Raw genomic sequence first — 13,710 nt, 5'->3', positions numbered from 1 at the left:
CAAATTAATGAATGCCTGCCTGTGTGGAGTTACAATCCAAAAGAGGAATCAATTATTCAAATAGTTCTGTATGATATAAACTGAGGGGAAATTCTGACAAATTCTGCTCATCACAAGTTCTTTTCTTAGGTTTCTGCTTCTTAAACTGTCCTGTGATAGTTCATACTATGAAGATGTATCAATGCTAGATGTACATGAGAAAATGGGTGAATGTAATGGCATTCACTAATTACTAGTTCCTAGCTAATTACATACTATACAATCTTGTCTTTCCCTTGTTTCAAGCTCAGCATATACACTGAAAATGCCATCCATTGCTTAGCAGCACGGAATCTACTTTTTAGGGATAATGATCTTTGTATTACTAGATCTTCAGAGAAGTCTGTTTCTCTTTTTAGTTAAAGTAAACTTTTAATCAGTCTTTAAAAGCCCAAGTCTTCACCTGTGAAACATAGCAACAGGTATCGTTGTCCTTGCGTTGATTTAGAAAGTTAATCTCTGATGTGTGTGTTACTTTTGGATAATGTGAACAGGCCTTCTTTTTTTTTTTTTTTACAGTTTTTGGAAATTGATGAGGATGGGACTGGGTGAATGGGCTTTTTGCATGCGCATTGTACATAGGGTTTCATGGAGGCTAATATTTTGCAAATGTTTATACAGTGAGAGGAAAAATATTTCAAAGTTATTTGGGATTAATCTCAGTAACACTCGATGCAATAAGGTCCTTTTCATATTTACTAGTAAGGTCAAAGATGCTAATAATTACTTCACACTAAGTTATGACTGACTTCATTGGGTCATTAGAAGGATGCAGTGAAAGGGAAAACCCAGTATATTAAGGTTAGGTAGGGAATTCTTTGTATCTGTTGAAGCGCTGATTCCTGTGTGACTATTCTGACTTGTACTGCTAGTGTTGAGATGGTGGAATGGGAGCTTGTTTCTGCAAGACAGCCTGTGCTTCTGCATTCACCCTGCTTGCCTGTATGGTCCTTTATAGGTTTATAATAATATCTCAAACCAAGTGTGTTTTGTAGAAGAAGAAATGTACTAACACAGCTGCACTGAAAACCTTAGAAACAGTTATTACTGGCAGGAGTCTGGTGATAAGGATCAGAACGCGGGGTAATGGATATCGCTCTCTCATCAGCTAAGTAAGTACTGCAGGGTGACCAGGCAGGCAGTGTAGGCAAAATATAGAGATAGCAAAATACTGTGGTTTCATTGCTGGCACCATGTGAGGTTATGGGCAGCCTGGATTCCTGCCTTTCGAAAGGGAGGTGCATGCAGATGTGAAGGGGGTGCATGAAGATGTGCTTTTTTTTTTTACTGGGCACTGCTGCAGTGATGATCCCTCATTTTCAGGAAAGGTTTCTGTCCTGGTTTCAGCTGAGATAGAGTTAATTTTCTTTATAGTGGCTGGTATGGGGCTATGTTTTGGATTTGTGCTGAAAACAGTGTTGATAATACAGAGATGTTTTAGTTGTTGCTGCACTAGTTAAGGACTTTTCAGCTTCCCATGCTCTGCCGGGTGCAGAAGAAGCTGGGAGGGGACACAGCCAGGATAGTTGATCCAAACTGACCAAAGGGCTATCTCATACCACATGGTGTCATGCTCAGTATGTAAATCTGGGGAAGAAGAAGGAAGGGGGGGACATTCGGAGTGATGGCGTTTGTCTTCCCAAGTAACCGTTACGCGTGATGGAGCCCTGCTTTCCTGGAGATGGCTGAACACCTGCCTGCCCATGGGAAGGAGTGAAGGAATTCCTTGTTTTGCTTTGCTTGCGTGCGTGGCTTTTGCTTTACCTATTAAACCATTTTTATCTCACCCCTCGAGTTTTCTTACTTTTGCTCTTCTGATTCTCTCCCCCATCCCACCAGGGGGGAGTGAGCGAGCGGCTGCGTGGTGCTTAGCTCCCGGCTGGGGCTAAACCACGACAGTTTCAGTGCTTTAGTCTGGAGTCCCTTTTCTCATATGCCTGTGAAGATGCCGAGTGATGTCTGAGTAGTTATCTGATCCTTGGTTTGTCTTTTCATCTCTCCTGTCTTCTTCTTAATGTCCTGTGCGGTTAAGCTCATTCATTATGTCTTGCATCTCATAACAACCTTTTCCCTTCAATGCAGGGAATAGTATTCAAACCAACGTATGTTTTAACTGAAGTTTTCTGCCCCAGAAGGCAGCCTGGCACATTCCTAATGATGAGTGGGCAGTCTGGATACTTGATAGAAATAGATATCAGCTTTTCTGATTACATATTTCCTTGTACCCTCTTTTGTGTGGTGACACAAGTGGCTGACAAAATACGATGTTTGTAAATAAATTGCATGGTGCTCTCTGCATGCTTTTCAGAAAGAACAAAAGCTGCACATTAGTGATGGTAAGACCCAGGGGTTCACTGAAGTTTTAAGGCTGTTTGCTCTGCTTCTGGCTCTTCCTCTGTATTTTGCACTTCAAAACCAGCTTGCTAAACACATGGAAAAAAAACAAACAATACTTGAGTTGAACACATCTTAATACTGCTTTAAAATGCAAGCATGTATTGAAGTGTCTAAATGTAGTAAACCCACAGCATTGTCTGGAGCAGTGTTTCCAAGAGATTTCTCACAGAGGCTTTAAGGGTATTAATGGTGGAATATCTTACAACCTCAGTTCAACTACTTAAGCCTTTAAGAAGTTCTCCAGTGCCACTGACATTGTAAGGGTTAACTATAAATGTTTGTTCTTTTGTTTAGTGGCAGCATCTGAACCTGTTCTTCGAAGCAGGGACAGTGCTCTGTGGTTCAGGGCAGTCAGACTCTTGGTTTGATGGTTACTGCTGTGCCAGCAGAAATTTGCATCCAATATTAAGCAGAGGAGTTTTCCCTCTCTTGCAACTCATTAAATATACTTTACAGATGCACTTGCCTGTTCTCTTCACCTTAGTTTTCTCAGAGTTAGGAAGACAAATGAATACTGCCAGGAAGAAAATCTTTGGGCTACTGAATTACACCCTTTTCCAGTTTCTATTCTGATTTCTTGCATGATAAACACATGTTCAGTCTATAAATAGTTTGTTCTCCACATCAAATTAATTCTAAACATTTACAGAAGGAAATCAGGAATAGAAGCCTGTGTTTCCCCACATCTGTCAGCATCATCTCACTGGAAAATAAGCAGACCTGTGTGCAGTCAGGAGTTCTAAAAGGCCTTTTATTATTGCTTTAAAAGGGATATATTTGATAAATATACCTTATGTCATTCTGTCGTGCATTTGTGTGGAAATAGGAATGGAGTGGGATGCTTTTAGCAGTCTCATCACCTGGTAACTGTTTGTAAATGTTTGATTCACACTTCTCTACCTCAAGCAGGCCCTATTCTAACACCCACTGAAGGGAGTGGTAGACTTTGCATTGATTTTCATGAATATGGGATCAGGACAACATTAAAAAATTGTAGGAATTCCTTCTATCCCAGGGACAAATCCTTACTGTGTTAAAGTATTAGCTAAAAAAGAGAACTGAGCAAAATGTTCGTAACAGTGTATTTTCAGCTAAATTTATTCTCCATGAACCAATGAAATGATTCTTAAATTAACCCATGCTGTGCAATTTGAAAACAACTGTGTGAAATTTTGTGTAAGCTTTTTTGCTACTAAGGTGGCTCCAGTTTATATTATACATTCACTTTGTTTATCAGACCTTCAAATAGGGTTTTTTGTTTATGACTAGTGGTCATTAATGCTTGTGGTTATGTGGTTGGCAGAATGTAATCCTGCTGCCTGGAAGAACCAGCAGGAGCAAACTGTTGGCGTGAGGAGTTCACCTAGTGCAGTGACAACCACTTCTATAGGCACCTGGACAGATTTTGACTCATCTCACAACTATGATGATGTGTGCTGTTACTAAATCAGAAAAAGCAGGTGATGGGAGAAACAGGGAATGGTTGATTACTTCTGTGCTGGATCATGTGATTTCCCTCACCTCCACTGATGAGTGGTAAGGACAGGACCACTGGACTTGATACATGACCTCCAAAAATCTCTGAGGGAAATGGCAGGCTAAGATTACCCTAAAGTTAGTAGAATGGACTGGTGTGTGATAAACAGGGTCTTGTAATGAGTTGGGAGCTGGGAAGGTAAAAGGAACAATATTATCTTCATCAGCATTGTGTGACATAGTGAGAGTATGGGGATATACAACTGGAAAGCGTCTGCACCACTTCAGAGTCTGTATTCCTCTTTGTGCTTCCTCTCTGTACTCATGCTTCCTGGCCAGCTGTACCTTGTCCTGGTGGTGCTGATTTATGACACGGCTACAATTCTCACAGCAAAGCCTGGGACAGGGCTTTGCAAAGGAGCCCATTGACAGCTGCTGTGCAGACTCCTGTCCCCTGGGACTGTGCTGAAGACACTGCTCTACTTTGAGATGGGCCATATTGTGTCATGACACAGTGACTGCATGTTGTGTGACAGCACATGTCAATGTGGTAGGTTTCAGTGGGTGGTCTGGTAAAGGTGGACTGTTCATAGCCAGAGATATAAGCCAACCCAAGCATGCAGACTGTGAATGCCTGATGGATGTATAAGAAGCAACACTGCTGCATCTGAACTGGGGAAAGATATTACTGAACAGGCTTGCTTCTTATACTATGCTATCACTTCTATTATTGGTCATGCTTTTTTGCTTTTCTCGCTCCTAATTGCCCAATCTCATTTAAAGGTATATTGAAACAACTTCTCTCCTATGACCAGAGGATCTTAAAGAATTACAGTCTGTAGCAGAACAAGAGGAGAAGCCAGTTACACTGACAAAATTGGAATTTCACCAATTTTGCCAGTTGCAGGACATTGGCCTGTGATAACACAAGTGTGGGACAAACTTGCGTCTGTTGCTGAGGTCTGAAAGTTCCCAGTCAAGCAGTGCACACATGGTAAAACTGGGTGAGAATAGGCTTAGACAAAGGCAGACTGCTGCCCACTGCCTGCTCCTCCTGTTTTTCCTGTGAAGACTTAAAAAAGTAGAGAAGTCCCAGACATTGATTTTTTTGACAGTTAAAAACAAAAAAACCCAGCCCCTGGAAGTGTCTGAAAGTCGACTGTGGCAATAGATCTTTCCATCTCCAGAGTATATTTTTCCGATCCTGTCCCCTCCTTCCTTCTGCTCCTCTGGGAGCAGCACTACAGCTTTGCCTAAAGAGTAATAGCAAATAGAGAACTGTTTGGGAGTAGCCACAAGATGCCACAGCCTCCAGATAGTAACCTTGAATGGTGAATTTCTTACTGATGAGATTCTCCTGCCATCATCACCCGTATATGATCTGGTGTCTGAAAGTTCCCACTGCAACAAAACATAGGTTTTTGTCTTCTAGCCAAGAGCTGGAAAGGTCTCAGCTGAAAAATAAAAACCTATATACTGTGAGTGAGTGGCCATTTTCCTCTTTTCTCACTCCTGCCCAACTCATGTCAGACTTTTCGAGCTCTTTGATGTAATCTCACTTCATCTGTGTTTTTCCTGTGACCGTGGTAAGATTCCTCCTCCTCACACTGCATATAAGCCTGTACAAATTAGTAACCTGTGCCTCTCCCATTGCAAAAAAGAGCAAAGAGGCTTTCTCACCACCCCCAGTCCAGCAGTTCCTCTGCTATAAGAAAATCCCCAGCAGAGGAAAAGCCAAATATTCTGGTGTCAGCACCCTTCATACATCAAGAAAGGCAAACTCAGGAGAAGGTCTGATTAGGGTATGTTATTTTCTATCCTCTTTCATTGATTGTTACTACATGGTTGACTTTAGAGTTGCTTTGACATCTCTGGGACTGTGGCCAAAATGGAATGAATCAGAAAATACTGGAACCATGCATTATGATCTCCTTGTCAAGCCACTTTCTGCTAAACTCAGCAGAACCTGGGCATGCCAGAGAACTGGGGGCTAAATGGGAAGGAAATTGCTAGCACAGATGTTTAATGTGTGGTTGCAAATAGCAGCCTCCTCCCTTTTGTGTAACTCAGACTATAAAGAATACTAGGATGTGTGTCATGCAAGAGCATCTCACTCTTGAGTAATGCTGGACCCAGGAAATATGGTGATAGAGTGATAGAGTAAGTTGTAATTGCTCAATTTTTATTTAAATAAAACCTATTGATCCAGGGAAAAGCACATCCCAAACCTCAAGAGGAAAGACAAAGTTGGCTTTAAATAATTCAGACCGTTCAACACTTTCTTTTTCTCTTTCAAGTAGTGGGACAAAATTCATTTCTGATGTCTCTCCAATAGCTTGAAGAGAATTAAACCATTACTGTCATATATCATTTGTGTTTGGCACTGTACAAGACACACCAGGAATGAGTGTAGTCCATTATGTTTCTGGACATAAGTTCTCTCTTTGAATTCAAGTGCCTGAAGTTAAGCACTGGCTGCGATATCACCTACAGAATAATGCATTGAGAATCCTGAGAAATAACCTTGTTATGTGCTTAGGGCTTAATTTTAAAGGACCTGAGCTTGCATTCATTGGCTGTAGTTGAAAATTATTGTGATGGTCCCCTGACAATGCAAAAGAGATTTTCTGGAGCAATTTTTGATCAACAGAGGATTTCTTAATTATGTCCTTATTTAGAAAGCCATTCTGCAGCAGATCAGCATATGCTGAGGTTTGTTGGTCAAAGAGTATTGCTGGCTATTTTCCCCTTCCACCTCTTGTGCCCTTTTGATGAATATGGAGAATGTAGTAGTTCTTGATATTACGAAAGAACACGTCTGCCTTTGATAAAAGACTTGCTGCAGTCTGCAAATCTGATACAATCTGGTGCAGTCCTCTGCAGTACACTAAATGCCAGCAGAAACCTCACAGCAAACAGACTACCTGACACGTCCCCTTCACAGGGGGCTGTATTTTATATGTCATCAGGCAGATACTATTCAGTGCAGGAGCGTGAGTTTCCTTGGCTTATCAGGTAAACCAACAATGTGTATTATGGATTTATGATGTTCTTTTCCTATGCCCAGAATGTTGATGAATGTATGAAATAGCCGTCCACCAGTGTCCAGCATTAAACGTCGTTCCACAGAGATCATCTCTAGCCAAAGTCCTTGGCATGCAAACAAGTTTCTTTATTACAGAGACAATCTCTGTGTGTCCATTTGAAAGTTTCTTTAGATTTGTAGAAGGATTTGGCAGTTCTGAATGTTCACAAAAATTGACTAGCTCCATATGACTCTTCTGACAAAATTAGCCAGATGCATATGCTTTTCAGCACGTTTAACATACATTAACAACGTTTTCCTGGGCTTTTGTTTCTACAGCCAAAACACCCCAATCCTGACTGGCGCTATTCTGCATCCCTAAGGGCAGGAGTCCAAAGGTAGGTATGGTGTTTCCCCACATGAAGGGGAATTCTGTCTTTGTCCTCTGGGAAAAGGACAAAGCTGTCTGGCTCCTCTGATGCCCTAGACTGATGATATCTGTACGCTGAGATGGAAAGCACCTGAGTTCTGCTGCTGTCACTTCCAATCTCCAAGTGTTACAGATTCAGTCTGACTGCATCTTAAGCTATTATTATACTACCATAGATCTGTTCTTTTTTTTTGTTTACCTCCTGCCTTTTTGTACCCTGACTGTCAAGGCATAATTGCTCCAATTATTGAATTATTTAACTGTGATTATACACTTTTTGTTTACTTTAAAGCTCCCTGTAATCATCTGTGCTGATGCGTTTCAATAGACTGTCTGCAGCATTGATGCATTTTCCATCTTGTTGTCTCTCGTTAACCATAAAAGTATGCTGCTCCTGTAGTCTGTTTATTAACCACATGGTGCAATCAAGATGATTAACATAGTTTAAAGGACATTTTGAAGATATGAGTTGGATTTTCAAAGAAGGAAAAGTGAGGCTGTATCCAAATCTCTTTAGACATCTTCGAAAGTCCTCTGCCTAACATCACAAGCAGTCTCTGCTATAATTTCCTACTCAGTACACCTGGAAAACAAGAATTATAATAAAGTTGTTTTTGTAGAGCCTAAATAAAATAATATCTTTGCTCTTGCTTCCTGAGCAGATTAGAAAACTGGTTATATATTCAGGTGTAATCCGACATGATTAATAAGACCACCTTACAGGTTTAGATGCAATTATAAGGCTGCAGTAGTTCCTAGTGGCACTACAAAGTACAGGATGGTATGCTTTTCCCAAAATTGTTGGTGCAGTGGCACTGTAGTCATCACCTTTTATCCATTATCCACAGGGCTGGAGAGTCTTCATAAGGTTGAAGTCCAAAACTCAGATTCAGACTGTCCATCCCTGAGACTGCTTCCTGTGGGTGAGGGCACAGTGTACCTCTCCAGCTGACTTTGGGCTGCTGTATAAAAAGGAACCTAAACCTCAGGGACCAGAAGGAAAGGAAGAAAGGGCAAGCTTGATTCTGTGGCCTGTTGGGCAAACTAGTTTGTTTCTTTTATGTTCCTGCTGTTGTTTTTTTTCATCCCTGACTGCTTACTGCAAAATGAATAAACAGTCTGGGGAGCAGGATCCTGAAGCAAGAATTCTCCTGCCTACCTGAGCATCTTATCTACTGGTCCTCAGAGTCAGGAATGCTCTTGTATATTCCCAGCGTGATCCTGTGGATCCACATTCGTTTCTGTACAGAGCTAAAGATCTTGCCTGAAGTTACTTGAACAATTAATGAAAAGTCAGAGCTCCTTTAAAGTAATTCATCCCACAAGCAGGAGAGCTAATGAAGCCTTTCTGGGAAATTGTATGTGTTCTTCTGTTCTCTCACATTGGCAGCCCCCGTCCTTGCCTGAAATCTCAGGTCCTGAGCCTGTGTGACCTGCCCAGCTGATGATTTTCATAAAATGCTAATTTTTAATAAAACTTGTAGAAATTTGGTATTCATAGGACTCTAGACATCTGTCACATTTGGTTGAAAGTGCCCATTAAGTTCAACTTGGAGTGTGGAAGGGAGCTGAGAAGCAGATGAGCAGAGAGCAGGGACACAGGAATCAGAATACTGTTTCTCTAAGGAATTGCACACAAATATGTGCCTAGTTTTGCATTAAAAGGAGCAGATTGTTTTTCTTTTCCTTCCATTTGAGGTGCTGCCTAATAGCAAGATGGGTGCTTTCAAGGCCAAGTGGTCACGATGTGACACTGTAAAATTTGCTGTGTTAGTTACTGCATTTGAGAAAATGTATTTCTCTTTTGGAATTGCTCATGAGAAGCATGCAGTAACCCAGGAAAGTGGAATCTCTTAAAGCAGCACAATGACAGAAGCTGATAATTAACTCCACCAACTTTTTATCATTTGCTTTAATGCTAATGCATCATGACAGCAAAGAAGGTGTGTAACTTCCTTGTTAGCAACTTCCAGTCAATGAAAGTGAAGTGTCCTGCAGGTATGTTTGTTTTATAAATTATGCCACAACTGTGCTTTAGTAAATAATCAAAGATAACTTTTACAAGTCAAAATAGCTAGTTCTCCAATGCTCCAGCAGAATTTGTTAGCATCATGCAATACTATAGTAGTAGTTGCACAGCAACAAACAGTTATGACCTTTGAAGAGTAGCAAGAAAGGGAAATGTTATAAAGCCCAGGGCAGAGGGAAACTGTATAATCTAACTATGATATATGTTTATTCAGTGCTGTGCATATGGAGGAGGCAGGAGTCCTACGTGGAGGACAAGGAGGGCCTGATCAGCAGTGGCCAACAGTTTCCAGTGCTACTCCAGGTAAGGGTGTGAAAATGCAGGATATATGTGAGTAACTAATGTTAACTGAAGTAGACTTCCTAATGCTCCTGTCTTAGTTTTTATTCTGTTTTGTGTCTCTGAGTAAAATTCTTGTAAATTAGTCTGTGGAATCTAGACAGAGTGGAATAATAAAGTGTAAAATACATCTTTTTCTTTACTCAGTCTCAGATGAGCAGTGGAGATAAGAGTCCTCATCCCAGCTTTCACCCTGCCTTTAGAGGTTGTTGGTTTGTGTAATGAAAGGGCTTCAGTTCTGATGTGTGCATTCAGATTCAAAATGCTTGTGTCTAGAGCTGATTTGCACTCCATTTCAAAAGAACAGTAAAACTGGGGTAGGAGCTTATCAGTTCTCCCTTTGTTATCTTTACAAACCCAGTAAGTCTCTTTGAATGTCTCTTCTCATTTTCTGTGGTGAAGTCAGACCTATTTTTTTTTGCTAGCTATTTTCTTTCACTAGTACGCGATGATGGAAACTAAACTATGATTTGCTTGTCAAAATAAATGACCACAAATACATTTTAGAATGTAGCTTCATTTACTCAGTCACTGACTGATGACTTCACAGCAGTCAATAAGAATTGGCAAAAGGTCCTCATTGAGTTAAGAAAAGGAAGTTACCTGTACCTTTTGCAGTGCAGGCAATAAAATGTTCTCACTTTTTATGTTGGAGCAGGAATAATATAGAAAGTCAGTGGAGCAGCCAGTCGCTGGTGTGATCAGTGGTTTCAGTCATGTCCAAACTAAGCTGTCAACTTAGTGGATGCCCTGTGTAGGGTTGGGAGCCCTGTATGACAACTCTGTGAGCATGTCATCCAGAAATTCAAATGAGAAGTGACGCTTATATCACAGAGGCAGGTCAAAGGCCAAGAAGCGGGGTCTCCAGCAGAAAAGATGTGAGCGCTGCTTCATTTAATACTTTTTGGTGCAAAACTTTCCCTTGGCTTAAATGGGAATTTTATCTGGATAAAGGGCAGAGGAGTAACTTCAGGATTTGCACTCAGAGTTACAACATATCCATGAATTAATGGTGCCCAGCAAAACCTGCACTGGTGTTGCAGAAGGGTTGTCTGGAGAAACAGATTTGGAAATTAATATAATATATAACGGGCCCCTAGGCTATAATTACCTGGTTTTCTTGTGCTCTTCCTTCTGTTATAGGCTTTGCAGGAAGACTCAGCTCGTGCATGTTATGAAGGGTGCGTAACTGTTGAGCTTGCATTTGAAAATGTCACCACAAGTACACTCTAACCTTTACAAGGGGCTCCCTCAGGCTTTTCAGCTGCACTAATCATCCTTGACTGAGCACTTAGTGTATTATCTTATACCAAGTTCAGTATGGATGCAAATATTCACCCAGATGTTCGCTTGCTGATTTCTAAGTACCTGAATGTAAATGCAAAGGTAGGATGGTCCTGTCTTCTGAGGAGGTCCATTGGCATTTGGGTCCCAGAGCCCTTTTCCACTGTCTGGACTCCTCCCTGCTATTCTCTTTGGGTCTTACCATTTTAGACTCACTTTGGGAACCTGAACATCTCTTTGTTTGAGGAGCAGCAGTAATCCTTGGCTCTTACTGCTCTTTCCCTCCATGACCATGCAATGAGGCACTTGTGCAATGAATACATCCCTGTCACACACGCTGCTCTGTATGTTGGTGGCTATGTAGGGTGCAGAAAACTGTAAGGCGTAGTGAGAGGAGAAGCTGGCAGGAGGCCCTGTGGAGCTGGGCAGCTGGAGAGGTGACAGTCCCAGTGCCAAGGCTGTTTACTCTGGCCCTTGGACTGAGCATTGTAGATAGTTGTTTCTCTGTGGATTTTATTTATAGGTAATGTATTCAAACAGGTTTCAAGAAATATCTTCAGCAACAGGAAACTTTTCTGACATACAGGAAAATGTGACTAATTAAAATTGCATTACGGAATATCCACACTATACAACTGCCTTTAAATCCAATTTTTGTGAATCAGGTTCCTCGTAAATGAATATTTTTTTCCTGCAAAATGAAGACTCATTTGTTTTGTTTTTGTCTACTCCCAAGGGATTAGTGGCCCTGACATAACATTAGTTAGCCCTTTTTTTAGTGGGTTTCAGGTAATGTTCTTCTCTTGTAAGCAAAAGCTGTGGATATTCCTGGTCCTTAATAGCAAACAGGTGATTCATAGGAAAATCTCAGTTAGGATTCATGATTGTGTTAATTCTCATAACTTAAGTAGATCATCATGCATCACATTTTCAACAATTTACTACCACTGTTTTAGACTCCTATGTGCAGTTTCCCACAAATATCTCTTTCAATGCTGCTTTCTTTTTCTGGCTTAGGTTCAAGGCTTGTAATATTTTTCATCAGGTTAACATACACAACTGATGCTTTTCAGAAGAGATTCAACTCATTAAGGTCAATTGCAGTCGACTGAGTCAACAAACCCATTTGCTCCTAACATATCATTTGCATATAAATGGATTGCACCTGTGTCCAGATAAACTCCTGGATAAGCTATTATCTCTGTTACCATCAGTATGCTGTGGCAGCTGCAGGTCTCATCTTCTGATTACTAGAAACCACTTCCAAGCCTTCCAATGTGTTCTCTGCACACGTTCTCCATGCAATTGCTTTAGTCAGTTGATTAATCCCAATCACTTTGTCATTAAACCATTCATGTAATTTAACAATCCACAAAAGCCACAGATAAGATGCCTCACAGAGACAGATTCAGAGAGTTAATCAATGAGAGCATTCAAAGATGATGTCATAGGAATACTTTAAGAAGGATGAACAAGTGAAGTGTTAAATCAGTAAATCCTTAATTCCTAATGCATAGCTGTACTCGAACATCACATGATGTTTCAGTAAATTTGTGTTGCCCAAGCAAAACCTGGTCCTCATTTGACTGACAACACTCCTGTTGATTTTATTGCATATTTCACCCATGCAGGGGACAGTGAATCTCGATTCATTTTTTGTTTGCCTTTGCATTTTCTTATGCACCTGTCCAATAGTTTGTAGGTTTGTAGTCAGGATACTTCCAAGTGAGGTGGGACAATAAGGCTCAAACTCCCTGTGGGTAGAGGATAGCATGGGGTTTAGCTCTCTGGGGCATCTCATTTGTCCCCCACATGCTATATAGTGAGTCCAGGAAATGTAGACAGATTTCTGGTTTCTGCTCTGTGTCCTTCGATAGATTTGGCAATTATATCAGACTTTCTATAGGTGACCACTAATCTGAGTGAACTTTGTTTTCTGGATGCCTAACTTGGAATAATGGAGCTTGATTTGCAGAAATGGTGGGAGCTTGTAGTAGAAACTAAGATGAACAGAAACTTTGCTCTAAACATACAATACTGAAGATTCTGAGTAAATCAGACCTATGCATGGTTCAGAGCTTAGAATTAGTGGGCATTAGCCAAATCTGTATGTACTTCTCTGTGCTCTAGGATCCAATCTACAAAACAGAACTGGTAATGCAAGTGCTTTACAAAACAGTCTAAAGATGCATTCATAGCACATATAAGACCCAGGAGAACAATAAGGTTTTGTGATGAAAAACAGCCATGAGGAATTTTAAATCCTCTATTCAATGTAGGCTTTATATGTGTGCAGTAAATAAGGCACTGGGCCACACACTGCATATATAGAGGGGAAAAAACCCCTCCATTCAGACAACTCTGTAAACAAAAGAGGAAGGGACCTCATGGGAAAACCTGCATCTGAAATTTGGAAGCACATGGGTGAAGACAGCGGGTGAAATACTGGCATTTCTGAAGTCCATGGCAAATAGCCCACTGATTTCAAGGAAGCTAGGATTTTGGTGTCTAGCCTTACGAATATGCACAAGGGACTGAATTAAGGTTGCATAGGAAAATGCAATTCTAAAATATGTTAATGTTATGCTTCTAACTTTGCAGTGGTAACATTCTTCTAAGTATACCTGTCATTTTTGTTTCCTTTTCCCAGGTAATTAGCTGGACAAGAGAGGTGGTAGCCTTGTTTTTTAA

The 13,710-nt window shown here is 40.8% G+C and overlaps 1 protein-coding gene across 1 annotated transcript in view; it reads left to right on the top strand.

Moving 5' to 3' along the window:
* The window catches only part of LOC140656874 (protocadherin alpha-2-like), a 106,114-nt gene that overhangs the window by 55,326 nt on the left and 37,078 nt on the right, over positions 1-13,710 (top strand). The window contains 2 exon segments of the mRNA XM_072873103.1: positions 7,277-7,335; positions 9,611-9,699. Coding sequence (XP_072729204.1) covers positions 7,277-7,335; positions 9,611-9,699 — 148 coding nt within the window.

The sequence above is a fragment of the Ciconia boyciana genome, chromosome 9, assembly GCF_034638445.1.
Source record: "Ciconia boyciana chromosome 9, ASM3463844v1, whole genome shotgun sequence".
In the NCBI taxonomy this organism is placed as follows: Eukaryota; Metazoa; Chordata; class Aves; order Ciconiiformes; family Ciconiidae; genus Ciconia; species Ciconia boyciana.
The sequence above is the reverse complement of the archived record's forward strand: the minus strand, read 5'-3'. Positions and strand labels throughout refer to the sequence as shown.